Source organism: Lagenorhynchus albirostris, chromosome 1 (assembly GCF_949774975.1).
Source record: "Lagenorhynchus albirostris chromosome 1, mLagAlb1.1, whole genome shotgun sequence".
NCBI lineage: Eukaryota > Metazoa > Chordata > Mammalia > Artiodactyla > Delphinidae > Lagenorhynchus > Lagenorhynchus albirostris.
The window spans coordinates 164,373,292-164,399,720 of record NC_083095.1 but is presented as its reverse complement, the minus strand read 5'-3'; the positions used below and the strand labels follow the sequence as shown (position 1 = coordinate 164,399,720).

Sequence of the window (26,429 nt, the reverse complement as noted above, 5' to 3'; positions counted from 1 at the left end):
TTCAGGAACCAGCTCTCCTCACAGCTACTGTGGGTCTCAGGGATGTCCTTGCTTCACGTGGCAAGTGAAACCTCTCATCTTGCCGTCAAGTGGGCCTTGAATTTTTTCACTTCACACAAAGTCCCAGGACTAGGCCCTAACAGAAACTACCTGAGGCCTGAACTGGAACCCAGTAAGGTTCAGTGCTGTGCTGCCCAGCAAGGTATTTAGGAATTTTGCAAGCCAGTCATTAAACCACTGGTCACTGTCCATAGTGGGAATATTTATACCACAAAAAGCTACGAACCCTATAAATCAGGAAATCAGGGTTTTTTTGGGTTTTTTTAAGAGTGCCAACTTATCAGCACACCACTGGTTGTACTGCTCCCAGGATAGGAGCATTTATGCACTTCACCCAAGTCTGGCATTAAGGGATCTTCCCCAAGATCCCTTGGGGAAGGGATCTGCCCACACTGGGTGCTGTTCCCGGCCTGGGAATAACTTCCACCGCTCTACCTACCCTGCCCTCACCAGGACCAGCACATAGAATGTGATTTGCCTCATGGCCCTGAACTCCTGGGAAGGTCCATCTGAACTATCCATTTCTGGTCTTACTACCAAGACTCTGCCAGCATTTCTCCTTGCCAAGGAGTCTGCCATGGCTCTGACCAGTGTCTCTTTCTTTCCCAGTATGGCCACGTTCCACTTCCTCCTTCCTAGCTGCATAATTGCAATGCCAGTGGAAGTTAAGAGCCCCCCAGGTAAGTGAACGTGAAGCAGGTCATCACCTTGGGGGAATGCTTGGCAAGCCCTCCTGGAGAAGTTCTGCACAGCACACCCTGCCTGCTGGGAGGGAATGAGGTGGAATGTCGGCTGCCAGCTGCAGCTTAATGGTTTCTGGTTGGACCTGTGACCCCTGAGCCCAGATTCCCTGATATGGAGGCTGGCACTGTCTTCAGGGAGTGAGCTGCCACAGAGGACAGTGTGCACACACGTCCTGCCAGGCTGCTTCTGGATATGAATTCCTTTTGTAGAAAATGTTATTTAAAACACTGACAGCCAAGTGGACATGAATTATCTAGGAGATGTGAAAGCAGCTGAGGGACAGTTGTGACCATCCTCCCTGCACTCCCTGCACAGGAAGGCGACTTGGCCCTAGGAACAGCCCTCCTGGGGGGTGCCCAGACCCTCATCTGGAAGCTCACCCTTCAGTTGGGTGCTGCCCATTAGAATGAACCATTTCAAACTGACTTCCTCTTGGGCAAATCCCTTCACACAAACCAAAGGCCACCCAGACTCCTTATGTAATGCTCATTTCCTCTCTTCTTTCCCAGGGGTAGCCTGTGTCATTGGCGTACACTGGACTGGAAGTCACAACTTCTTCCTCTATTCACTTAACCGAACGCTGAAGGATAAAGTTGGTACTTTACTGCCGAGATGGGAGTGGCCTAAGCTCAGGGCTCTGAGAACATGTCCTTCTTCAGCTTAGCTGAGAGCACGTGACTGACACAGCAGCGTGGCTGTAGGGGACCAGAGCAGAGTGGGTGGCTTGGCAGCTGTCATGTGACCCCAAGGCTCTGTCTCTGAACTGTCATGTTTCTTAAAGATGACAGGTCCATAGGGACAGAGCCCCATCAGGTCCACAGGGCTCCTTAGACAACGAAGGTAAAAAGAAGGTGGGCTTGGCACCAGAGGGCCCGTCCCAGCACAACTATCTGCGAACTGTGTAGTCTCAGGCCAGTCACTTCACACCCCAATCCCATTTTCTCATCCAAAACAGAAAACTACTCAATTACACCATTGTTATCCACTGCATGCATTTGTTGTGAATAGCAAAATTCAGAGTTTCTGTATGTGAAAGCTCTTTGAAATCGAAAGGCACTTAGGAAATATGGGGGGTGGTGGTTTGTTTTTTACAAACTCATGGAGGCAGTTACATGAGCAAGTTCACTTTTTTGAGAATTCCTTGAAGTACAACACTATGTTGTACTTCAGAGTTATATCTCAGAAGTAAAGTTTAAAAACTCACAAGGGAAGAATTTCTTTCCTTCCATCCCTCTCCCAGGCAACCTGGCTTCTCATCTCAACTTCTGTACTGACCAGGCTTATATGACCTCGGGCAAGTCACTTACTTCTCTGCTCCAGTCTCCTCATCTGTAAGACAGGGGTACTAACAGGACCCACCTCATAGGATCCTTGTGAGCATTAAATGAAATGATGCATTAAAGTGCCTACCACGCTGTTTAGCACCTAGTAAGTACTCATTCAATGTCAGCTGTAGTATAATAATGGTGTAACTTGTTGTTATATATATTATCCTGAGGAAGGAGACAGCATTGCACAGAGAGGAGAGAGATGGTGAGTCCAGACAGGCAGACTAGTCTGGGTCTCATGTTGTCCAGGTGGAGGTGATGGGTGGGGGCGGGGTCCGGGGGCAGCCTGGTGAGTGGTGTCCTCCCCACTAGATCCCGAGGGCGTGTGGCCCTGTGCTGCACCCATTGCGGTGTCTCAGCTCAGCTGCTGCTGCTCCTACCTGGTGCTGGCCTGCGAGGATGGTGTGCTCACACTGTGGGACCTAGCCAAAGGTGAGCCCCACCGCTGCCTAATACCGCCGTCCCTCTGATACACATTTGATGGCTAGAGTCAGTACCTGGCTGCGTTGTAGCTTCCTTCCCTCCGCTCCAGTGCTGACCCTGCCCCCCTCCATGGGTCTGGTTCCCCCAAATACTTAGAAGGGGTCCCCCTGAAGGGGGCTCCCCTCGGACATTGGGGTTTCTTGCCTTCACCCTCGGGGGATGCTCATTGCTTGGTTTTGCCCTCACGTCCCTCACACTCTTGCTGGTCACAGACCCTGCGCCCATGGCTGCCTCCCTCTTCCCCCTTTTCTGACCTGCTTGTGCCGTTACTTTCTCCAGGACTCTCTCTTGGGGTCATCGCTCTTCCTGAAAGATGTTTCTGCCAAAGCATTCACTTCCTGAAATACTTCTTAGTCCACGAAGGACAGAACATGTATCCCGAGGGGCCAGTGAAATCCCAAATGAAATGTGTGGTACTGTGTACAGATGCTTCTCTCCAACTGGTGGCAGCCACGGGGACCCAAGGACCCACCCTCAGTGTGCTGGTGGAGAGGTCAGTGGCTTGAGGGCAGGGTGGGTACATGATCTGCCAGACAGATGATGCTATTTAATGGTAAAAAACTGACAATCTCTCAGCCTAGAGTCCACTTTCTCTCTAGTCATCACTTTCCCGGTGAGCTTCTCAAGCTCACCAATGTCTTTTACATGTGGGTGTATATATATATAAATTGTATGATGGCACAACTGACATCTTTCATATCCCACATGACCAGGAAGAGGGTCATTTCTGCCAAAAGTTTTTTATCAGTTTCTCCAAGGGTCTCTCTCTCTCTTTTAAATTGTGAACTGTTTTATGCAGGCAAATGATCTGTACAATATGTGTGAGGGGGTGTATTTAGCATACGTATGGGAGAGGGTGAGAACTCCACTGTACCCATCACCGAGCTTAAGAAATAGATCATCACCAATTCAGTTAAGGCTCTCTGTGTGCTTCTCCCTGATCACATCCTTCTCTCTCCTCCTCCAAGTTAACCACCTTTCAATTCTCTATTGCTACATATAACAAACCACTCCACAACTTAATGGCTTAAGAAAACAGTCAGCATTTAGTCTCTGATGCAGTAGGTCAGTACTATGGGCTGGTCTCGCCTTGGCTCTCACAGGTGCCTTCGGGCAGCTGGCAGCTCGGTTAGAGGCTGGATGTCTAAGCCGGCCTCACTCACGTACAAGGCAGTTGGCAGCTGTTGGCCGGGGCACTCTTCCTTTCGGCCTCTCCTGCAGGCCATCTCAGGCTCCGTCACCTGGTAGCCTGAGGGCTCCCACCTGCCAGTGAGGTTCACTGATGCTTTCCAAGCCTCTGACACTGGACAAAGCATGTCACCTGGCCACACCCACATTTAAGCAGCAGAAAAATAGACTCCACCATTTTAATGGGAGTTACTGCCAAATATTATGTCTACTTTTTTATTTCAATCTACCACATTGCTTGTTTTTTTTTTTTTTTTTTTACTTTATTTATTTTGGCTATACTGGGTCTTCATTGCTGTGCACAGGCTTTCTCTAGTTGCGGTGAGCGGGGGCTACTCTTTGTTGCTGTGCACGCATTCCTCATTGCGGTGGCTTCCCTTGTTGCAGAACACAGGCTCTAGGCGTGTGGGCTCAGGAGTTGTGGCACGTGGGCTCAGTAGTTGTGGCTCACGGGCTCTAGAGCGCAGGCTCAGTAGTTGTGGTGCACGGACTTAGTTGCTCCGCAGCATGTGGGATCTTCCTGGACCAGGGATTGAACCCGTGTTCCCTGCACTGGCAGGCGGATTCTTAACCACTGGGCCACCAGGGAAGTCCCTTTTTTCTTTAAATTTACTTATTTATTTATGTTTTCCTAAATTCATCATTTCTTTGTTTTCCTTTAAGAATTAACCACATCCATATGACTGTATCTCCAAGCAATATATTGTTTAGCTGTGCATATTTTAGGGGACCTGTAAGTGGAATCATATTATGTACAATCTCCAACTTGTTTTTCAATGCTATTTATTCTGTAACTTGCTTTGTGATATGGTTCATGAGAGCCATACATGTTGTATGTAGCTCCAGCTCTTTTATTTTCGTTGCTATATTGTATCCCATTGTATAATGTAACACAATTACTTAAGCATTCTCCTACCAGTGATTTATTTAGATTGTTCCCAGTTTTCACTACTGTGAACATCTCTGACATACCTCCTGATGCTTATAGACAAGAATTTCTCCAGGATATATGCCTAGGAGAGGATAGCAAAACTTGAAAAGTCTTCAAGTCTGGATGTCTGTGTGTCTTGTTTCCTATAGGCCTGTGAAGCACCTGGATGAAGCCATCTGTGCAGTGGCCCCAGTCCAAGCCTTACCCGGCATGGTAGGTTCCTCAGGCCCCTCATTCCTCTTTAGTGAATGTATTCTTTATTCCTTCCAAAAATACTGGGCTGGCCAAAAAGGTCGTTCGGGTTTTTGCCCCATCCTTAGGGAAAACCTGAACGAACTTTCTGGCGAATCCAATATTTGTTGAAGGCCTATCGTGTGCTGGGCACTAGACTAGCTTTGGGCACAGACATGAAGGAGAAAGCACCTGCCCTCGTGGAGCTCACAGTTGAGTTGGGAAGACAGGCAAGCCCCCAAGCAGCTGCCCTAGAACCTGTAAAAGGCTGTGATATATCATGCAAAGGATACTGTGCAACGGAGAGAGGGGCCTCCTAACTCAACCTGCAGAGGCAGGTGGGGAGGAAGTGATGGACAGTGAGCTGAGCCACGGGCACCAAGAGGGCAGCACCATGGAGGCGAGAGAACACTGTGTCCCAGGCCGGCAGGAAGTTCAAGGAGCTGCAGGATCAGACTCCTGTGGGGTGTGGAGAGGGAAGAGGCTGGGGGCTGGGGGCACAGGGGCCCTTGTCTGGGATGCAGCTTGAAGCTTAGAGGGGAGTTGGAGCCAGGGAGCTCCAACTGTGTCCAGGGAAGGGCGGCGAGTGGAGCGGTGTTAGTGAGGAGACGGGCCCACAGCTCAGGGCTGCCTGGGCTGCAGCCAGAGGACAGGGAGGCACTGAGGCTGCTCCCGGCTTGTGGAGCTGATTCTCTAATCCCTACAGGGCCACTGAAGGAAACACAGGCCTGGAGGGAAAGTCTGTGATTCCCTGTGTGGCCCTGCCGGGAGTGAGGGGCCTACAGGACCCCCAGAGGAGGCTCTGAGAGAGTCCAGGGCTGAAAGAGTAGATTCTGTGCTCAGCAACCGGTTAGCGGTAGTTAAAGCCGTGGGGAGCAGCACGGCTGGCCATTGCGAGTGGGTGCGTATAGAAGAGGCTCCCAGGGGCACTACCATCACTTACACTGTAAGTCTTCCGGGACGGGGAAAATGAGCTCACGAAGTGATGGACAGGGGCGCCCCAGGAAAACCAGGAGGGGGCTCCTGGCGGCTCAGGGAGAAGGACTGGAAGAAAGCAAGAGCACAGTGTCCTGTGCTGAAGAGAAACCGAGTACTTTGTGGAGACCAGTGTCCATGGCAAGGGGGACAGCAGGGGAGGTCGGGGTGCAGGGAGGGCGAGGAGAGGCTCTCTCAGACGTCTGAGTGTGTGGCAGCGGGGAGAGGATGTAGGGTCAAGGGGGGTTTTAAAGATGGTGGTGAGGGGCTTCCCTGGTGGCGCAGTGGTTGAGAGTCCGCCTGCCGATGCAGTGGACGCGGGTTCGGGCCCCATTCCGGGAGGATCCCACATGCCGCGGAGCGGCTGGTCCTGTGAGCCATGGCCGCTGAGCCTGCGCATCCGGAGCCTGCGCATCCGGAGCCTGTGCTCCGCAACGGGAGAGGCCGCAACAGTGAGAGGCCCGCATACCGCAAAAAAAAAAAGATGTTAAAAAGATGGCGGTGAGTTTAGTATGTTCACCTACAGAGAGGAAAGAGCCCAAGCAGGAGAGAGGCCTCAGCTCCAACCCAGGGCAGGAGCGGCCGTTGGCTTGAACAGTCCCCGAGGAGGTGGGAGGAAAGGGTATGGCACAGATGCAGAACTGAATCCTGGCCGCATGGAGGGGGAAGTAGCAAGAGAAGCAGGGCCAAGGGGGAAGGACGGGCCAGGAACAGACACAGCCCTGGGGCCAGCCGGCTGTTGCTGGAGGCTCCATAGGAGCAAACACGCACATTGCTGCTGTCCCCTGAATGGTATGGCTGGAGCCAGAGGCTGGGTGCCAAGAGTGAAAAAATTCCCTGTTTGTTTTTTATTTCTAGCTGTTCTTATTTCACACGGAGGTCAGTGACAGAGTGGAGAAGTCCCCATTCACCATCTCTTTGCTTCCCAGGTGCTGATCTTTTCCAGCAATGGCTCTGTGCACCTCATGGATGTGGCCAAGCCGCAGATTGTCTGCACCTTTGCTCCCCCAAGGTCCTACCACCTGGCGGTCCCCTGGAAGCCAGTATTTGTCGTGTCTTTATACCACCCGTGTTTCCTGCTCCGAGGTACGGAAGGGGGATCGTGAGGGCTGCTGCCCAGACCTGTGGCCTGCTGACCGTTTCCCTGAATTTCTCAGTCCTCTCAGAAAGCATAGGGTGACCCCACCCAGTCTCCTCCCCACGCCTCATCCCATCCACCACAGGCCAGCAGGACACCACCACTGAGTCCTCACTTGGCACTTAGATAAAATGCCGGACAAGGTCTCCTCTCTGGGCCCCTGTTCCTCCAGATCAAGTGAGCCCCTCACAGCTCAACCCCAGTGACCCCGGCTTTGTAAGCAGAGAGTGGCCCCTCATGCCCGCCCAGACTACAAGGCCACAGAGAAAGGGATCACTGTAACAGAACACGATGTTCCTGTTTCGTCCCAGGAGACCATCCAGATGAAATTGGATCTGCCAGCCAAGCCAAAGACATCCCAAATTCTATTTTCTATTTTAATTTCGAGGCCTACCCACTCCTGGAACAAATCTCAAGAAATTGCACCATTCCTCAAGCTAATGTGTTGGATGACACAACTTTCCCCCAGGTGTTGCCCTTGGAGGAAAGATGCGAGAATTTCTTCCAAAAGAGGTAGAGTTCTGGGTCTCTATCTCCTCCCTGCACCTGGGGTTGTCTCTGGACTAAGGAATAGTGGTTTGCTTGATGGTAAGATCCTTTCGGCATTCAAATCCCATTCAGACTGGTAGAAAAGGAGTAATGAATTCAGGCTGGTAAGAAAAGAAGGGCTGCAAGTTGGTGTTTTCTTCTGTCAAGACTGTCTTTTCTTTTTGCTTTCTCAATTTTTTTTTAAGTATATTTGGATTATCAGACACAGTCATCTAAGACAGGGGCTGGCAAACTACAGCCAAATTTGGCCCACTGCCTGTTTTTGTAAATAAAGTTTCACTGGAACACATCATACCCACTGCTTTATATCTCATCTACTTATGTAAGTGCTTCAACAGCAGAGCTGAACAGCTGCAACAGAGACCCTATGACCCATAAAGCCTAAATCATTTACTATTTGGCCCTTTATAGAAGATGTTTGCCAGCCCCTAGTCTAAGACCCCTTTCCTCTCTCCGTCATCCAGATAAACGATTATGTGATACATCTTTTCTCTTCCCCTTTCTGTAAACCCCAGCCTCACAGGGACTCTGCTTGTGTTCCTTCCTCCTATAAAACATCATTAATGGTACTCAGTACATTCTGGGGAAGCAGGGGTCTCTTCTAATCCATCCACAACAAACTTCTAGGGGTTTTCACATTCTTATTGACAATTTCTGCCATGATCTGACCATACCTGTCAGGTGGAAGAGGGTTGTCAGTGGAGCCCTGGACTCTCACACCACCTGCCACTACAGAGCTGGGGCGCTTTGGTGGGCTTTCCCTGACAGGGTCTCAGTGTCCCTCGAGGAACGAAGTGAAATGGCTAAGATACTCAGATTTGAGGGTTCTTTTGGTTGCCCTGGGTCTTAGTTGCTGCGGGTGGGCTCCTTAGTTGCAGCTCGCTGGCTCCTTAGTTGTGGCTCACTGGCTCCTTAGTTCTGGCATGTGAACTCTTAGTTGCAGCATGCACATGGGATCTAGTTCCCTGACCAGGGATTGAACCTGGGCCCCCTGCATCAGGAGCGCGGGGTCTTATCCACTGCACCACCAGGGAAGTCCCAGATTTGAGTTATGACTATATCACTTACTAACTGGGGGAGACGTTGGGTGAGTTACTTAGCCTCTCAAGGCCTCAGTTTCCTTAGTCATTCAAAAATATTTATTGAGCACCTACTACGTGCCAGACTGTGTTCTGGACATTTTGATGATACCTGTTCTCCAGGCTTTGTAGGTATTCAGTGAGAAAATGCACGTAAAGTGCTAGGCACAGGGTGGTCGCTCAGTAAATGGTAGGTACAAAAATGGTGATGGGTCCCCTCTGAGTTCAAGTTCATGCCTGGGAGGATTGTACATATCACCACGAGGGGGCACCACAGCTCTCCTCCGTGACTACATTTACCGCCGCATTCAGTTCCTCCCTGGGTTGTGGCGTGTTGCTCAGGCGGCTTCCAGTACCTCATGGGGGGAAGCATGCCCACCCACCAGGAGGGGAATATGGTCCATGGGACTTGGGGGAGGAGGACAGTGAAGAAGGGGTCAGTTGACATTTCCCCTGATTAAAGATTTACCAAGAATGCTCAGCTATCCCTCACCTGGAAGTTTCTTATTTTGACCCTTGATGATTTGACTTGTCCTTAAGAGATGCAGCTGAAGAATTTAAGGGTCAAGTATTATGATGTCTACAACTTACTTTCAAGTGGTCTAAGAAAACATTTGTAGAGAGAGACAGAAAGAAAGAGAAAATGTTAACAACTGCTGAAACTCAGGAAAATATAGAGAGGGAGAAAGAGAGGGAGAGGAAATGCTAACTGGTGAGTCTAGGTGAAGGCTCGTTGTGCTACTTGCAACTTTTCTATAGGTTTGAAATTTTTCTAAATAAAAGCTGGAGAGAGATTATATTATTTACAGTAGAATCCTGATTTTGAGTAAAAGAACACTAGAAATGTACACACCACTAGTAACAGTAGCTATATTTGGGTAATGAAGCATGTGTGATTCTTTTCTTTGTATTTTTCCTCTTTGCGGCTTTTCTATCAAACATGTGCATGATTTTGGAAAATTTCAAATACTGGTTTTAAAAAAAAGTCAAGAGTGTGAGGCTTGGTCATGGCTGTAGTGGGGCCGTTCTCCTGGGTTGGAGGTCATGGTGTGGAGTTTTCTGGTACTCTTGTTTGATGAGGCTTATTTGAGGCTTTGATGAGGCTTATTTGAGGCTTATTCTGGTACTCTTGTTTGATGAGGCTTATACCAGAGAACTTATTTAATGAGCGTGTTACCATTTCTGTCCTTTCTGTGGAACCCCCTCCTTTTACTGGCCTAGGAAGGGTGAGCCTCTCCACTTCACCCAAAAGCCAACTGGCTGCCCTCCTTGTGGGAATGGATCACAGGCCAGCAGCTCCAGCTCTGGGCAGCTTACCTCCTGGCTGGCAGCCGAGGGCCCAAGCAACTCAGGACACTTCAGCCCCTAACTGACATTTCCCGCCCTCAACCAGGGTGCCAGGTGGACGTTACCACTCAGACACCTGCTGAACTCTGCTATTAGCCCAATAAGGTTGCTTCACATGTAGAACTACTACCATAACAGAGCAATTCCCCACTGTAAAAAATGTTATTATTTCTGAGATATAAATAAATAAATAAATATATATATATATATATATATATACACACTTGTAAAATTTGGGAAACAGGACAATACAAAGAAGAAAATTTAAATAACCCACAACCCATCACCCCAAATCCCAGCACTGCCATTCATGTGTTAGTACATATCCTTAAGGTTTTATCCTTAGCATTTTTTAAATCTGGCTTTTTTTAAGTTCACTTTTTTTAAGTTCACTTTTTTAATCTGGCTTTATGTCACTCCAGAATACAACTTAATGACTTTAATTTTAAGAAAAACTTCCTTGTTACAGTGGTTTTTAATGTCTATGTAATTTCCGTGGGAGAGTTGTCTATAATATCCTTCCCCACCCCACTATGGTTGGGTCTGCTCTCATGAGAAGACAGTCCCTTCTGCCCTGACCTCCTCCAGTCTCTGGAACCCCAGAGACCTATCCTGGCCCCCAGTGGGAATTGAGAGGGACCCCTCCAGTTCCCCCTTCCCAACCGTCTCTCTTCCCTGTCAACACAGCTTAGCCCCTAGGTCCCACACCCCAACCCCTCCCCGGGAGGGACCCCAGAGGCCGGGTGGAGGGGACTGCCTCCCAGGGAACCTTCTGCAGGGAGGAGGGCTGGAGTCAGCAGGGCTGACCAGGTGGGGCGCTGGGGGCCAGGGACAAGGCTGGGGCTAAACGGGCAGTGGGAGCTTGGGGAGGGGAAGAGCTCAAGAAAGTGCTCCCTGGCTCCGGGGACCCACAGCAGGAGCCAGGAGGGGCTGCACTGTGCGGTTGGGGCAGGCCTAGCTTGAGGGGACATTTACTTCGGCCTGATCACAGTATTCAAATCATATTCCTCACGGCAACCCATTTTCTGAATTGGGTCCCAGAGATAATTAGGAAACACTGATTTAAAGAAGGCTCTTCCTGTTCTGCTCGCTCTGAGGTCTGACACCTGGGGCTCTTCCAAAGAATACCCCGCCTCCAACATTTTATTATGTTAAATATACAGCAGCTTTGAAAAAAGTCAGTAAACATCCACATACCCACAACCTAGATTCTGTCATTTACATTTTACTATCGTTTCTCACACATAACCATATATGTCAGAGGATTTTAATCTTATCTTTTTTTTCTCTCTCTATTTACTCCTTTTGTCTGAAACAGTTTCCATTGGCCCTAAAACTAGGTGAAACTTTAAGGCAATGGATTCAGAGTTTCAAACTCCCGATAGTCTGTACAAATTGTTTTTGCAAAACCTGCACTTGGGACTTTTATAAATAGCCAGTGTGAAGAAGCCTGCCTTTAGGACTTTGAAAGGAGCCCAGATAACACCCAATGTGCCCCCCACCCCACCCCCTCCGCAGGCCTGGCTTCTGCTCCCATCCAGCCTGGGCCTCCAGGGCACCATTTCCATCTGGCTCCGCTCCCTGTTGTAGTATCTGCCATCTCAGCTGGGTCAGACTTCTGATCACAAGACAGAAATTTCAGGACACAGGAAGCTGACAGAAACAAAATGCCTCTCTCTGTCTCTCTCTCCCCCCTGCCCCCTTTGTTCCCTGTGGCCAAGCAGAAGGTGGGCTTCTGGGCTGACCCAACAGTCCCAGCTCCACAGGGCACACGCCCCCTTGGCGAGGGGGTCGGCAGGCCCTGTATGGACACCAGGTAACATTTCCCTTGAGGGTGGAGGAGGAATCCCCTCCCACCCCACCCCACCCCCGTTTTTACTATCCCTGGGAGGGAAACTGTGGGCCTATCCTAACCTTCCTTTGCCTTTCTTGAGAAACAAGGGGACGAATCCCTGGAAAATTATTTATAGACTCATAGATCCCAAATGTGCACATGCCATCAGGCTACTGGAATTCAGAGGTTTTGTGGGAGGTCTTACAGATGTTCCGTCTCCTCTCCCACTTTGCAGATGGACAGTCCATCTTTTTGGAAATGTATGCACACACATTGCTTCAAAACAATAGACAGCAGTCACATTTGTTGTGCCATCACGGGAAGGAAAACCCTTTCCTTGCTGATGGTGGAGGGAGGTTGTCTCAGTCTCCAGAGAGGGCTTTCCCCAGGGGGCACCTGACAGTCAGCGCCCAGCCTCACATGAACAGGCAGCCTCCCCTGTCCCTCCTCACCGCTGAGCACTGACTACCAAGGGGAAGCACACTGCAGATGTGCTGGTACCACGTGGCAGGCGGCTACCACCACCCCTGCCCTGGCCGTTGGTGGATAACCTCACCTCCCACTTCCCAGAGCATGCCAGTTCCTTGGCTGCCCTCTCACCCGGGTCTCCTGGGTCACCCCCACCCCCTGTCTCCCTCCTGATGCAGAGAAAGAGGCATCCTGCTCATACCCCAGGACACCCAGACCTTATTGTCCATCTGGTTGGTGACCTCTTCCCCTCCACTGTCCTAATCACAGGCATGTGTCCCGACCACATTCCCATGTTAGAAAACAAGCAAGCGCCTTCCCAGTTCTGCAGCCGCCTTATTTCTCCTCCCCCCAGAGCACGGCTCCCAGCAATCAGTCCTCACCCCACTCCTGTGCCCTCTTTTCCCATCTGCACCCCAGCCCACTGCAGACTCACCATGGGTGTTACTCTGGCCCCACTTTCCCAGACAATATCCTCAACCAGTCATTTTTGTGAGTTTTTCCTAGTATTTCTGTAGGGTAAATTAGAGGTGGACTTTCAGAGTTACGGGGTAGGCATGTTTGAACTGGGATAGTTGTACCCACCAGCCCTCCAGAGACGGTGGATTCCCTCTGCACGCTCACCCCTTCCCCATACTGGCCAAGAAATGAGGGATAAAAATTGATAGCTCATTACTATTTTAATTTGGAAATTAACAAGGTTGAGCATCTATGTGCTACATCTACTGTATGTCTCTCTCCTTCTGTGACCCCACCTGGGTCTTTTTCTTAGGGGTGAGTTCATTTTCTTTTGATTTTAAGAGTTCTTTGTTAATATGTTGTGAATAATTTTTCCTGCATTGTCTTTGGATAGGAGTAATTTTGGTTGCTTGTTTAGCCAAACAGAAGTTTGGTATTTTTCCATCTTGTCCCTTAGGCTTTGCTGAGGGGCGGTTGTAAAGAGCCTCAAATGCAGGGTGCAATGCGATGAGGGGTAGACGAGAGCCTCTAGCTGTGTGACAGGTCAGACCTCAGCGTCCTCATATGTAAAACAGTGACAGTCCTATCTCCTCATAGGACATTGCCTGGAACATTCAGTAAAGGTTAGCCATTATTTATTACTAGATCATAGAGGAAGCCCTTCTACACTCCAACATTATATTTTAAAAGTCACCCACATCTTCTTTGAACAGATTAATGACTTTATTTCCAGTCCTCCTTTTAAAACTTGCCCTAGTTCCATCTATGCTCTGCCTCCTGGCTGGTCGCTCACTGATTCCATGTTGTCCTGACCCCTCTGCCCAGCAATTTTACTTCCACTTACTTAGCAGCAGCAATAGTATTATTATAATTAACTTTTACTGGAACGCTCCTACACTGTTGGTGAGAATGTAAATTGGTGCAGCCAACAGTCTGGAGGTTCCTCAGAAAACTAAAAATAGAATTACCATATGATCCAGCAGTCCCACTCCTGGGCATATATCTGGACAAAACTATAATTCAAAATGATACATGCACCCCCATGTTCATAGCAGCACTATTCACTATAGCCAAGACATGGAAACCACCTAAATGTCCATCGATAGATGAATGGATAAAGAAGATGTGGTACCTATATACAATGAAATACTACTCAGTCATAAAAAAGAACAAAATAATGCCATTTGCAGCAACGTGGATGCAACTAGAGATTATCATACTAAGTGAAGTAAGTCAGAAAGAGAAAGACAAATACCATATGATATCACTTATATGTGGAATCTAAAATATGACACAAATGAACCTACCTATGAAACAGAAACAGAATCACGGACATAGAGAACAGATTGGTGGTTGCCAAGGGGGAGTGGGTTGAGGGAGGGATGGAGTGGGAGGTTGGGGTGAGCAGATGTAAGCTTTTATATATAGAATGGATAAACAGCAAGGTCCTACTATATAGCACAGAGACCTATATTCAGTATCCTATGATAGGGACTTCCCTGGCGGTCCAGTGGGTAAGACTCCGCACTTCCAATGCACGGGGCCCAGGTTCGATTCCTGCAGGAACTAGATCCCACATGCATGTTGCAACTAAGAAGTCAGCGTTATGCAATTAAGACCCGGGGCAGCCTAAATAAATAAATATTTTTTAAAAATATCCTGTGATAAACCATAATGGAAAAGAATATTTAAAAAAAGAATGTATATATATGTATAACTGATTCACTTTGCTGTACAGCAGTCATTAACACAACATTGTAAATCAACTATCCTTCAATTTTAAAAAATGAAAAACAATTGACCTTTACTGAGCACCTACTGTGTGCCAGGTACTATGCTAAGTACTTTGTGGCATATCTTGTTTCTTACTATGATTATTATCATCCCCACAGTACAGCGAGGAAGACAGAGGTCAAATTGCCCGTCCAGGGTCAGCACCTTATAAGTGAAGTAGCTGGGTTTGCACACAAGCAGTGAGGGGCCAAGGCCTGAGTTTCTAACCTGCATAGCCTCTGCCTGCCCCCTGCCCATCCGCTCCCCCCGCAACACACATATATACACACACACACTGCATACTGGAATCTCCAAGCGTCATCAATAGGGAAGGAGAATGAGGCAGATCTGAGTGCCTCCTGGAAGCAACTGCTAGGATACATTTTCAGTGAAAAAGGCAGACAGCACAACAGTGTGTTGCACACTTCCATTTAAATTTTTAAAAAGATTATATGCATGTCTGTACTTGTGTGTATGAACAGTATTCAAGGATTTATAAGGAGTTGTTAATTACAGTTGCTTTGGGAACAGGAAATAAGGATCTGAGGTGAGAAGGAGATTTAATTGTATACTCACTTGTATCCTTGATTTTTTTTTTTTAAAGCAAAGCATAGGTTACTTCTTTAAGTTAAAGAAAAAAAATGCTTTAATGCACTGTGTACCAGACATCTCCATGTGACTGTCCCATAGGCAGAGCCGCAAAAAACTGCAGTCCCTGTCTTTCCCCACAAAAGGGTCCCTTCTCCCGTTTGCCCTAAGCTTTTAAACATTTATTTTTTATTTATTTATTTATTTTTTTTTTGCGGTACGCGGGCCTCTCACTGTTGTGGCCTCTCCCGTTGCGGAGCACAGGCTCCGGACGCACAGGCTCAGCGGCCATGGCTCACGGGCCCAGCCGCTCCGCGGCATGTGGGATCCTCCCGGACCAGGGCACGAACCCGTGTCCCCTGCATCGGCAGGCGTACTCTCAACCACTGCACCACCAGGGAAGCCCTAAACATTTTTTAAAACGTCGCTCACTCAGGAACCAGAGGCAGAAAGCTGGCAGCAGCCTGCATCCTCTCCCCAGAATGAAGGCCTCCTCCTGCCTGCTTGCTGTGGCCAGCTCGACGTGCAGAATGAGGGGAGACCCTGGGCTTCTCTGATTCTTCCACACTGACTATGCATTTATTTGTTATTTTTTAAAAACCTATTATTTTTTTTTTTAAAAACTCAACCCAAAAATCTTAACTTCTGAGAGCACTCCCCAAGCAGGGAGTGCTGCTCTCTGCACTTTACCTCTATAGCTCTTAAATGCCTCCTATTACAAATGTTCTTTTCCTCTCGTCCCTCTTACTAAACTGGGGGGAGGGGCGGCTGTTTTAGTCACTTTGATCTTTCCAACACGTCCACCAGTGCCGGTGGCTAGTAGATGCTCAAGGAATGTTTGTTAAATGTAACTATTGGCATTCGGATGTATTTAACGTTGGTCCTGCAAACAGACTTTTAGTTTGTAAATTCACCATGCCTCGTATCACCTGTACATTTCCTAGTTTAGGATGCTAGACCTATATTGTTCCTTCAGTAAAGCTGTTTCGAGTGCCTTCTGTGCAGCAGGCTGAGTCCTGAGAACAGACAGGAAGCAGATGTGTCATTTGGAGAGTTTCTTATATCAGCCCAGGGTGGTCAGGGTCTGCCCTGGGGACCTAGGAGCCCCCGGGGCGGGGTTGGGGGGAACGTAGCACAAAGCAGGTTCCTCTCATCAACTGTGTGGCCCACAGGTTTCAGAAGCTGGTGAAGAACAAGGTGAAAGAAGAGGAGTACTGGACCCGGCTTCGGAGGTATTCCTCGCTTCTCCAAAGAGAGAACCTCAACAAGTGACAGGGCTGCTGCCCTGGGCTCTCTGAAAAGGTTGGCAGCAGGCAGGCTTTGCCCTGGAATGCTGTGAGGTCAAGAGACACAGTGACAAAGGGCTGCAGCTCAGTAGGCCTAAGGGGCCTAGCCTTGCAGTCTGGGACCTCTGCAGAGCCAGCAAGGGGAGAGGCCCAGTCTGGGGGGCCTTCAACCACTAAGCCACTTGTCGGAATCCTCAGGCGGGCAGATGTGTCACCTAAATAAACAGCGATATTGTCTCCAGACTCCAAAGCTGCTGTGGTGTGTAACCTTCATTCCCACTCAGTCCAGACCCCCAGCAGGGCCCAGGCGATGATGTCAGCCAGAGTCCCAGGCCTTGTGAGGACCACTTGCCTCATAGGACCAGGAGACACTTTGTTCAAATGAGCAAGACGCCCAGTCCACCCCAGCTACTGTGTGGCCTCCTTTTCTCTCCACCTACTTCTTTTCCCTCTCTTTGCTGTCTCATAACCTTATGGAATCAGTTTGGAGAGGCTGAGGCTCAGAGAGGTTGAGTGACTGCCTGAGGTCACACAGGTATGAGAGGCAAAGTAGGGGCAGGTGAGGAGGCAGGCAGGAACTGTGCCACTACTGCCTCTTGCCTTCAGGTCTGGGAACCCTAGAGGAGGCTGGGGGACCTGGGGGCACAGGAAGAGGGCGGAGAAGTGCCTTTTTCTTTTCTAGAAACTGTCCTTCCCAGGAAAACTGGGTGGAGGAGTCCCCTGCAGCTCAAGGCCTACATCTGCCTCTCCGAGGACACCGTGTGGTATCTTTGAGAACTGCAAGTGGTTAGTGCCTCCGGCCCTCTCCCAAGACGGCCCACCAAGGCCAAACGCTTACATTGTTTTGTGACCGCAGCTGCTTTTGTGTCCCCATCCACCTTCTCCCCTGGGTCACACACACTCTTTGTTGGCACGACACCGCCCTCATGGTGCTGATACCGACTATAGCTGAATGTCCCCTGGATGAAGACTTCCCCACCTGAGACACTGCCCCTTGCCCTCCCCAGGATGGGAATGAAAACACAGCAGCAAAAACAACTTTCTACAACAATCCTTTTCCACAGTAGCCATGGTGGCAGCTCTCTCTGAGATGAGGAAGGAAAACTTAGGATGATAGTCTTGGCCTTACAGGCCACCTAAATGTGACAGGGAACTAACATTTACGGGGCATCTACCGTGGTCTGTGTATTTTTCATATAAGCCTTGTGAAATATAGATATCATTACCCCCATTTTACATGAGAGGGAAATTGACACTCAGGTTACACAGTTTGGAACAGCCTGTATCAAATCCTGATGGACTTTTTCAACAGCAAGTGTCAGAAACCCACCTCAAACTAACTTTAGCAACAAGGGGAATTTGTTGGCTCATGTAGTGTAAAAGTCCAGGCGTAATGCTTTCCATGTGGCTGGACCCCGGTGTTGGATAAGAGCAGGAATCCTTCTCCGCCTCTCATTTTTTTTTGTTTTTTTGTGGGTTTTTTTTTGCGGTACGCAGGCCTCTCACTGTTGTGGCCTCTCCCGTTGCGGAGCACAGGCTCCGGACGCGCAGGCTCAGCGGCCATGGCTCACGGGCCCAGCCGCTCCGCAGCATGTGCGATCTTCCCGGACCGGGGCACGAACCCGTGTCCTCTGCATCGGCAGGCGGACTCTCAACCACTGCGCCACCCACCAGGGAAGCCCTGCCTCTCAGTTTTGACTCCCTTTCCAGGTAGGCCCTCTGCTTGAGCGGCACCACGGCCACCAACAGCACCCACAGTGAGTGTCCCTTTCTCGATGGTTCCAGCAAAGTCCTGAGCCTGTTCCTCACCTGCCTGCATGTGGTCACATCCCTGAACCACTCACCATGACGACCTCACCAGCCTGCGCACATGCCCATCCCTGGAGGGGCATGGAGGTCATGGCCACCCAAACTAAGGAAGGGGGAGCTGTCTGGAGAAAAGAAAATGACAGGCCGCAAGGGACGAAGGCAGGAGGGATGCTGAACAGGCCGAGACAACGGAGGTGCCCTGCCCACCCTTTCCAAAGTCACATGCAGCCAACACCAGGCCACCTCCTCATTTCCTAGTGTGCGTGGGGGAAGCGAGGAGGGCTGGGGCATTCACAGGGAGCCTTAGGTGCTGGGGCCCACGGAGGGAGGAAGAAGGACCAGGGCTGGCAAAGTGCCAGAAGATGGGCAGAAGGGGCCCAGGTGGCACTAGGCTGGGGATCCAGGGCACTAGCGCTGGTGCACCACTGGGGCTGTGCCAGTGGCCCCCAAAGAGGTCCTTGCCCACTGGGAGAAAGGGCCCCTTAGGAGCAGCACCAAGAAGCTTGGGTCTTCTCAGGGGAGTGTTGGGACCAGGGTGAGGCAAATGAGTGCCTGGGGTACAAAGGTGAGGAGGCACTTACCCTCAGCGTTGTGCAAATGCAGGGTCTGCCCCTGGGGGAGAGCTGGGGAATGGACAAAGTGGCCCTGGCCTCGCCCTGGGATAAACAGGGGCTTTGCAGTTAGGGCTCGCTTCCCTCCCCAGCCCTGTGCCAGCCTGGTTCTCCAGGTAGGGGGTGTTTCAGAATCCTGGGGCATCCATGTGCCCCTCAGACGGACCCGTTTATTTAGCAACGCATGGCCGACGTACGGCCCTCCTCCAGGTGCACCACCTGCCCACTCACGGCTGAGCCCAGCTCTCCAGCCCTGCTACCAGGACAGTCCGCCATCTGCCGATACAGACAACTCATGACCACCAGCCCTTCCCTCCGCCCCTGGGTTCATACGATGACCCAAGTGGCGTGTCCTTGAATAAATGTTTTCCATGTCGACCAATCAGCTTAGCTGCCCCTCCTTAAAACACTGGCCCGTCCAGCATCAGCATCTACACAGTACAGCTGTCTCGGCGGGAGCAACACGTGTGGTCAGCAGGGAGTGGCAGGTCCCTGCTGGCAACGGCACTGGAGGCCCATGTGCTTTAGGAGCTTTATTTCACACCCCCAACATGCTCACACACTCGTCTGCCAGGCTAAGGCAAAGACCGGATTTGTCGACTACCACCCACCGTTGTCCCCACCCCAATAGCCGTGCACTAGCTTTGTGAAAAATTCCTTGACCTTTTTCTGTGCTCCAGCGTCCTGATCTGTAAAATAGGTATAAGCACCACCTGCCCGCCTCACCTGTGGCTCTGAGGCTAAAATGACTTGAAATTGCTGCTCCATATATGTCTGACCCCTTGGGCTTCGAAGGCGAAAAGCAGAGCAGCACTGTTGGCTGGCGGCGACCAGCGTGCCGGTGGATCCGCAGGCCAGGCCTCTGATGCCATCCTCCCCCTCCTCCCACTTCTAGCAGGACGGTGCCCAGACCGCTCTGGACCAGCCCCAGGTGAGGTGAGGCGCCACCCAGCACCCTCTGTCCTTGCTCAGCTGTCGCAAAGGCAGTGCACCATCGGGGAAGCACACAGGCAGGCGCTAGAGTCACACCCGCGTCCCAGTCCCAGCGCTGCCCCTGAATACCCGCACGGGCGCGTTAGTTAGCCTCTTCCTTCCCTAACTGCCCATCCTCAAGATGGCCCTGCTAACTGGGGTTAGCTCACAGGTTAGCAGAGAACTGAGAGCGAGCACTCGCCTAGGGCTCACCTACCAGGACGCTGCTTGGTCCTCCTCCCGCTGGGTGTGAGTGCGGCCAGCCCAGGAAGGGGGTGGGGGCGTGGGAGTGGTGGGAGGCTCCCCCTTCCCATCTCCAGACCTCTCTTATTAACAGGGACGTGCTAATGAAAATTCACACCCAGGTGCTAATAAACGGTGGGCCGCTCCTGGGCTCGGAGAGCGAGGGGAGGCTCTCCACAGGGGAGGGGGCTGGCCGATGAGCCCCACTTATCTGTGAAAAGACTTGCTAATAACTTTAATTCCCCGTCCTAAACCACGGGGCCTTTGCCATGTAAATAGATTTTCTAAACTGGGCTGGGTCCTGGAAAAGACTTCCCGTTCTGCTCCTTAGGGCTCTGGGAGGGGAGAGCGCGTTGGGGGTGGAGGTGCGGGAAAGGGGGCGGATCAGCGAAGGTGTGAGGTCCCGCCCCCCTGCAGGGCCTCTGCTTTTGGATCGCACTCTCTGCAGCCAAACGCTGGCCAGGGTTCGCCTGGGCTTCTGAATTATACACAGTGAGCCCCCCACCCCACTCTGAATCACTGCCCCTCCTGGCCTGGGCCAGAGCACTGGAAATGATCTCCAAAGTGGTTTCAAAACAAACCTATCAATATCAATGGATAAATAAACTGTGGTATATCCATACAATGGAATAGCATTGAGCAATAAAAAGAAACAAAGTACCGGTACATGAGAAAATATGATGCTAAGTGAAAGAAGCAAGATGCAAAAGGCCTCATGTTACATGACTCCATTCATACTAAATGTCCAGAACAGGCAAACCTATAGGGATAGAAAGCAGATGAGCTGGCTGGGGTGGGGAGTGGGGGAACGGAATCATGGGGAGTCACTGTTAATGGTTACAGGGTCTCTTTTGGGGGGTGATGAAAATGACCCAAAATTAGACAGTGGTGATGGTTACAGAACTGTATGAATATACCAAAACCATTGAATTATGTACTTTAAGAGTGAATTTCATGGTACATGAATTATATCTCAATAAAGCTCTTATAAAAAATGCCAAGGCCAGTATTTCAAAGATGCTTGAGCAGGGCAGAGGGGAAGAACTGAGTATCCATAGATGGCTGAGGAACCCTCGGACAGAGAGGCTACACCCCCTTAACCCACCTCACCACCCCCCAGGCTTGACTGCTCACCAGACCCCCTGACTGAGGCCAGGCTCCTTCAGGGCTCAAGGCTCCCCCTTCCCCACACAGCACTTCCCTAACCTGAATCCAAGCCTGGTTCCAGGTCAGCTCTGTGGATTTGGATGCAACCAATGGACCTCTCATCTCACCCTAGCCAGGCCTCTGGGAGGTCACAGTTACTTAAACTGGGGGCTGACCACTGATATTATTTCATGTCTCTAAACCACATAGGAGAGAAACCAGAGTGAAGGGAGATGGGAAAATGCCAGGGTCCAGGCCTAACGCTCCAGCACAAGGGGAATAAGGACTTGGGACATATGCAATGAGCCCTTGGAGCTGGTGTCCCCTCAGACGCCAGAATGAATGGAGCTGGCAAAACCCTACCAGAGCTGAGAGCCCAGATTCTGAAGTCATACCTAGGCTTGAGTGCTGACCCTTGGCTTATCCTTCTGCAAAATGATTACTTAGGTATGAAATGTGTAAAGGACCTGGTGCACAGTAAGTACGCACTAATGGAAATGAATTTTCTACAGAGATACTTGGTTTTATTCAGCTCCCCACCAGATTCAAAGAAAAGATGGACAGACTCCGCTTGCTGCCACTTTCTCCGTAGAATCTCCTCCCCCCTCAGGCTAACCCATCTGGAACAGGAGGTGCTAAGCCAGGGCTGGGGAAAAGGAGGAAGGGGTCTGAGCCTGTGGGCTTTGGGGGCTGAAGACTGCAAGAAACCCTCCCAACTCTCCTACGTCCTTTGGAGGAGAAGAAGGGAGCTTTGTGCCCCTGTAGAGAAAGAAGAACTTGCCAAGTGACACCAGCACAAAATTTATTCACAAATAAATAAACACGTACTAGGCAGAGCCTCCTGCCTGCCTCAAAGTGTCTACCCTCTGGGTCCCTCCATCACGGGAGGGGTTGGGGAAGTCCGTCCTGGGTGGGGACAGGCTCTCCCTTTCAGCAATGCCCATGTCAGTATCGCCAGTGCCCTCTTCCAGGAAAGGGAGTCTAGAGTGGGACCTCTTCGAAGGCGCAGAGGCCAAAAAGGCGTCGGTGCTCACAGAACGGGGCGCCAGATGTCCGCCGTCACTTCAACTACTCAGGCCGGCGGCCACTCCAGGGGCGAGAGGGGCATCCAGGTCTCCAGCAGGGCCAGTACGTCGCCGGGAAAGAGCTTGAGGAGAGAGGGAACAGCGAGACCCTCAGCGTTGGACACCGAGCGTGGGCGTCCGCCTCGCGAGCTCCACTTTCAGGGCGCCTCTGGCGGGGAGCGGGACCCCGCCCCCTGCGTGTACTCTCCCTCCCCTCGCCGCTCGAGCGCCCCGGGCACACCAACTCTGTTGCTCCGGAGGGCGAGCAGGAGAGGCCGGGCCGTCAGTGGGGAAGCCGCACGGGGGCTGGTCCCCGCAGTGCGCGCCGCGGGGCGCGAGACAGTAGGTAGCGCCATCCACTACTGCGCCGCGCCCGGAGGGAGCTCCGCGCGGGAAGGAAGTACTAACCGGAGATGAGGGGCCTGGCTCCATCGCCGGCCCTTCCGGGCACGCCGTCTCGTTGTAAAGCACCGGCAGATCATGCGGCTCGGGCGCCGCTAGGGCTCCGGGGTAGGCGGGCGGGGACCCCCAGGACACCACGGCGCTGGCGGCTGAGCCCAGGTCTGGGCCGCACGCCTGTGCCTGACTCTGCGTCTGCGTCTGCGCGGGGCCGCCGTCGGGGCACAGCGGGCAGCCTCGAGGGAGCGCCGCGTCGCTGTGCCGCCGGCGCCGGCGCTGCAGGCTCTCCTCGCTGAGGCCCAGCACGGCCGACAGGTGGCCGATGTAGCGGATGGCCAGGCGCAGCGTCTCGATCTTCGTCAGGCTCTGGCCGGCGGGCGCCACGGACGGCGGCAGAAAGCGGCGCAGCTCGTGCAGGGCGCGGGCGAGCGTGCGCATGCGCAGCTTCTCGCGCTCGCTGGCGCTCTGCCGCTGCCCGCTGCCTAGGCGGCTGCTGCGGGCGCCGCGCCTCCCCGCGGTCGGAGCGCGGAGGGCGGCGCTGGTGACGGGCCTCCCGGGGCTAGACACGGGGCTGCTGGCCGGGCCGCTGCCCCAGGAGTCCGGAGACGAGGCGGGCGAGCAGCCACAGTCCCTGTTGGAGGCCGGCGGCGGCCGAGCTGGGCCCCAGCCCGCGGAGAGGATCCAGGACTCAGAGAGCGGCGGGCACAGGGACTGGGCCATGGCAGCGCCGGCGCGTCTGGGGGCCGGCGGCCAGCGACCGCTTTATCCTGAGCCCGAGGTGTGAAGTGGCCCCTTCCAGGCCGCATCAGCACTTCAAAGCGGGCTCGGGGCCTGGTGGGGGCGGGGCTTGACCCTTTGAACCAACGGGGTGGGGGGCGAAGGTGCCTGCCCGTTGGCTGCGCCAGGTTGGCCCCTCCTGGGTGCTCGCATGGGCACCTGACCCAGACACTCGGGCCTCCTGCCTGCGCCAGTGCCGGCGCTGTCCAAGGTGTTGGGCCAGCTCAGTAGGTTAAAGGAAGCGAGGTCCGGGAACTGGAGGTTCAGTACTTAGGTTTGGGTCTGCCTTCACCTGTTGGGGGCCTTATGCAAATTCTTAAGTTTTCTTGAATCTTCGTTTCCAGTTTGAATGATGGGAGCCTCAGGGCATAGTGCAGCCAGGTCTGTGGACTCGTATAGTGACCAGGAGTGGGGCCCTGATTCCTGCCAGAGGCCAGAGTAATCCGTTCCTCCTCTGAGGCAGGTTGGTCCTGGGTGCACCCTTCCCTGGTGGTGGTGAGTGGGAGGGACAAGGCTACCCTAGGTAAATCCAACAAGCTGGCTGAATCTGGGCAGGTTGCTGGACCGTCTGAGTGGAGGGAGAGGAAGCCTGCTGCCCTCCAGGCCACCTTCAGCCTGGCAGGATTAAGGGCTCGGCCTGTTGCCACAGCTGCCACCACTTGCCCCTAGCTGGTATTCTGCCACCTTGGGGCAGGTATAACGGGCCTTACCAATGAAATGTGAGTGCAAATGACACAGAAAAAAAGCATTTAACAAAATTCAGGGGAATTCCCTGGTGGTCCAGTGGTTAGGACTGGGCTCTCTCACTGCTGTGTTCAATCCCTGGTCAGGGAACTAAGATCCCACAAACCACAGAGAAGCCAAGAAAAAAAAATCAGCACCCCTTCATGACAAGAATTCTCAGCAAACTCAGACTAAAGGAGAGCTTTCTCAGTCTGATGAAAAGCATCTACAAAGAAGCTACAGCTAACAGCATACTAAATAGTGAAAGACTGAAAGATTTCCCCCTAATACTGAAAACAAGGTGAGGATGTCTGCTCCTACCCCATGCCTCTTCAACGTTGCCGGGGGGCGGGGTGGTGCATCTAGCTTGTGCAGTAAGGAAAGAGAAATAAAAGGCTTACAGATTGGAAAGGAAGAAATAAAACTCTATTTATGGACATGATTGTCCACATGGGAAATCTCAGAGAATCTACTATATTGCCTGCCTGACCCCTCAGGTTTGAGTTTGCACATTGTCAAAATAGCCATTTCATGCATGGATGTCTGCTCTCCAGCTAGACTATGAAGTACCTGGTGTCTGGTATCATGTCTTCAAAAGAAGTGGTAAAAAAAAAAATTAAAAAGAAGAAGAAGTGGTATCTAGGGTCTCTTTCAGTGCCGGCGGTCTACTGTTTTGCATCCCCCATGGCTTCCAGTTCTGTGAGATTGATGGCTGAGCTGGTTTGTAGCAAAGAAAGCCAAGTGGCTTGGTACCTTCTTCCTGGGCATCTCTGCTCACCACCTCCCCCCTCCCCTTGTCTCATTTTTCTTCTACTGCCCTTGGCCTTTTCTAACACCCTCTATACCCTCTACCCTGCAGTCTGTCCCAGCAGCCCCAGATGCTTATGCCCATGGTCACATCCAGGACAGGCAATGCCAACCCACCATTGGGGAAAAGGGGAGGAGCCCACTCCATGGGCACATGCCATGGGACCCTGTGAGAGCCTGGCCTAGGCCTGCAGCTGTCAGCAGGGTCTGCCCCTTCTGGACCCTGGCCGATGGATGCCTTCCTGGGGTTCCACATCCAAGCCAAGAACCTGGCATTAGAGCCCAGTGATGGTCCTGATCCACTGGACCAGAGCTAACAAATGGTGAGAATTGGTTGTGCACCCAAGCAGCGGGAGCTGCAGCCTAAAAGCTGGACAGGCAGGAGGGGTGGGATCTCAGAGGGCTCTGGGCATTCTGTTGCCAACCTCTGAATGTCAAAAAATTCCTCCACTTCCCACATGATTCTGATTTCCACTTTGTAGCTAATAATTGAGAAAACTCAGAATGACCAAAAACTCCTAGACAATCAGCCACCCTTTTGTTATATTGTTATACATTTGAAAATATAATACACGCACGTGATTAAAAGTTGAACAAGTACAGAGGGTATAACAAATCTCTTTCCTATTCTCCGTCTGAGGCCTCCAATTCCCGGTCCAGAGGAAACCACCATTCCTGGTTTGTGGGCAGCAATGCTCTGAAGTGAAGTTTTATTTTATTAAGTACAAAATCAACTAGACATTCTTTACACAAGAGGCCATATGTGTGGAAGGCAGACTGTTTATCGTGAAAACACAGCTCTGGCCCCTGAGGATACTCAGATCTGGGACCGAACAGTTAACATTCATCGCTCACTTACATGGGAGCCACTGAGAGATCTGGAACAGGAGAGAAACGCCATGAGAGAGGGTTAAAAAGACCCAGGTGTGTCTGTGGAGGCAAAAAACTCACAAAAATGGCATGAGAGACAGGGCAGATGGGAGGGTTCCACCCCCAACCCCAGTCCTTCAGTCTCCAGCCCTAAGGCTGACAAATTGGATGTGCCACGTGGGAGTCCCTCCCTTTCCTGTTGCCTCTGAGTCTTGGGGCCCAGAGTGTGCAAGGGCTGTGGTCAGTGGGCCTGATGAAGCCAAGTGGGGGCAAAGGGGGGACCCCCAACCTAGATCCTGGGCTCTACCCCCTCCCGTCACCCAGCCTCCCTCTTCCCTCGCCCCCATGCCTCTCTCACCTTTGATCTCCTTATCGCCAGCCTCTCCGGTGGCTTCATTAGGGAGCTGCCCCAGTTAATGAGTTCTCCGGGCAGCACGGCCCACACCGCCCTCCTGCTGGGGTGAGGACTTCACACCTCTGGGGCCTGTGTTTTGACAAGTGCCGGAGCCAGTGGCTCTTGCTCCCCTGGCCCGAGCCTGCCGTCGCC

At 51.7% G+C, this 26,429-nt stretch overlaps 2 protein-coding genes across 2 annotated transcripts in view; one reads left to right on the top strand and one right to left on the bottom strand.

The window, feature by feature from the left end:
- The window catches only part of WDR93 (WD repeat domain 93), a 48,891-nt gene extending 32,180 nt beyond the window's left edge, over nt 1-16,711 (top strand). Inside the window, exons 12-19 of the mRNA XM_060158878.1 lie at nt 670-740; nt 1,314-1,400; nt 2,445-2,564; nt 2,895-3,108; nt 4,884-4,947; nt 6,870-7,026; nt 7,390-7,591; nt 16,348-16,711. Of these exons, the coding sequence (XP_060014861.1) occupies nt 670-740; nt 1,314-1,400; nt 2,445-2,564; nt 2,895-3,108; nt 4,884-4,947; nt 6,870-7,026; nt 7,390-7,591; nt 16,348-16,447 (1,015 nt within the window). The 3' untranslated portion in view covers nt 16,448-16,711. The remainder of the gene's footprint in view (nt 1-669; nt 741-1,313; nt 1,401-2,444; nt 2,565-2,894; nt 3,109-4,883; nt 4,948-6,869; nt 7,027-7,389; nt 7,592-16,347) is intronic.
- A 5,329-nt stretch (nt 16,712-22,040) lies between these two features.
- On the bottom strand, nt 22,041-23,425 carry MESP1 (mesoderm posterior bHLH transcription factor 1). The gene is made up of 2 exons (XM_060120898.1): nt 22,715-23,425; nt 22,041-22,389 (listed from the first exon to the last, which is right to left on the bottom strand). Exons 1-2 carry the CDS (start codon nt 23,423-23,425, stop codon nt 22,315-22,317), a joined length of 786 nt encoding a protein of 261 aa, XP_059976881.1. The 3' UTR covers nt 22,041-22,314.
- Between the last annotated feature and the right edge of the window lie 3,004 nt (nt 23,426-26,429).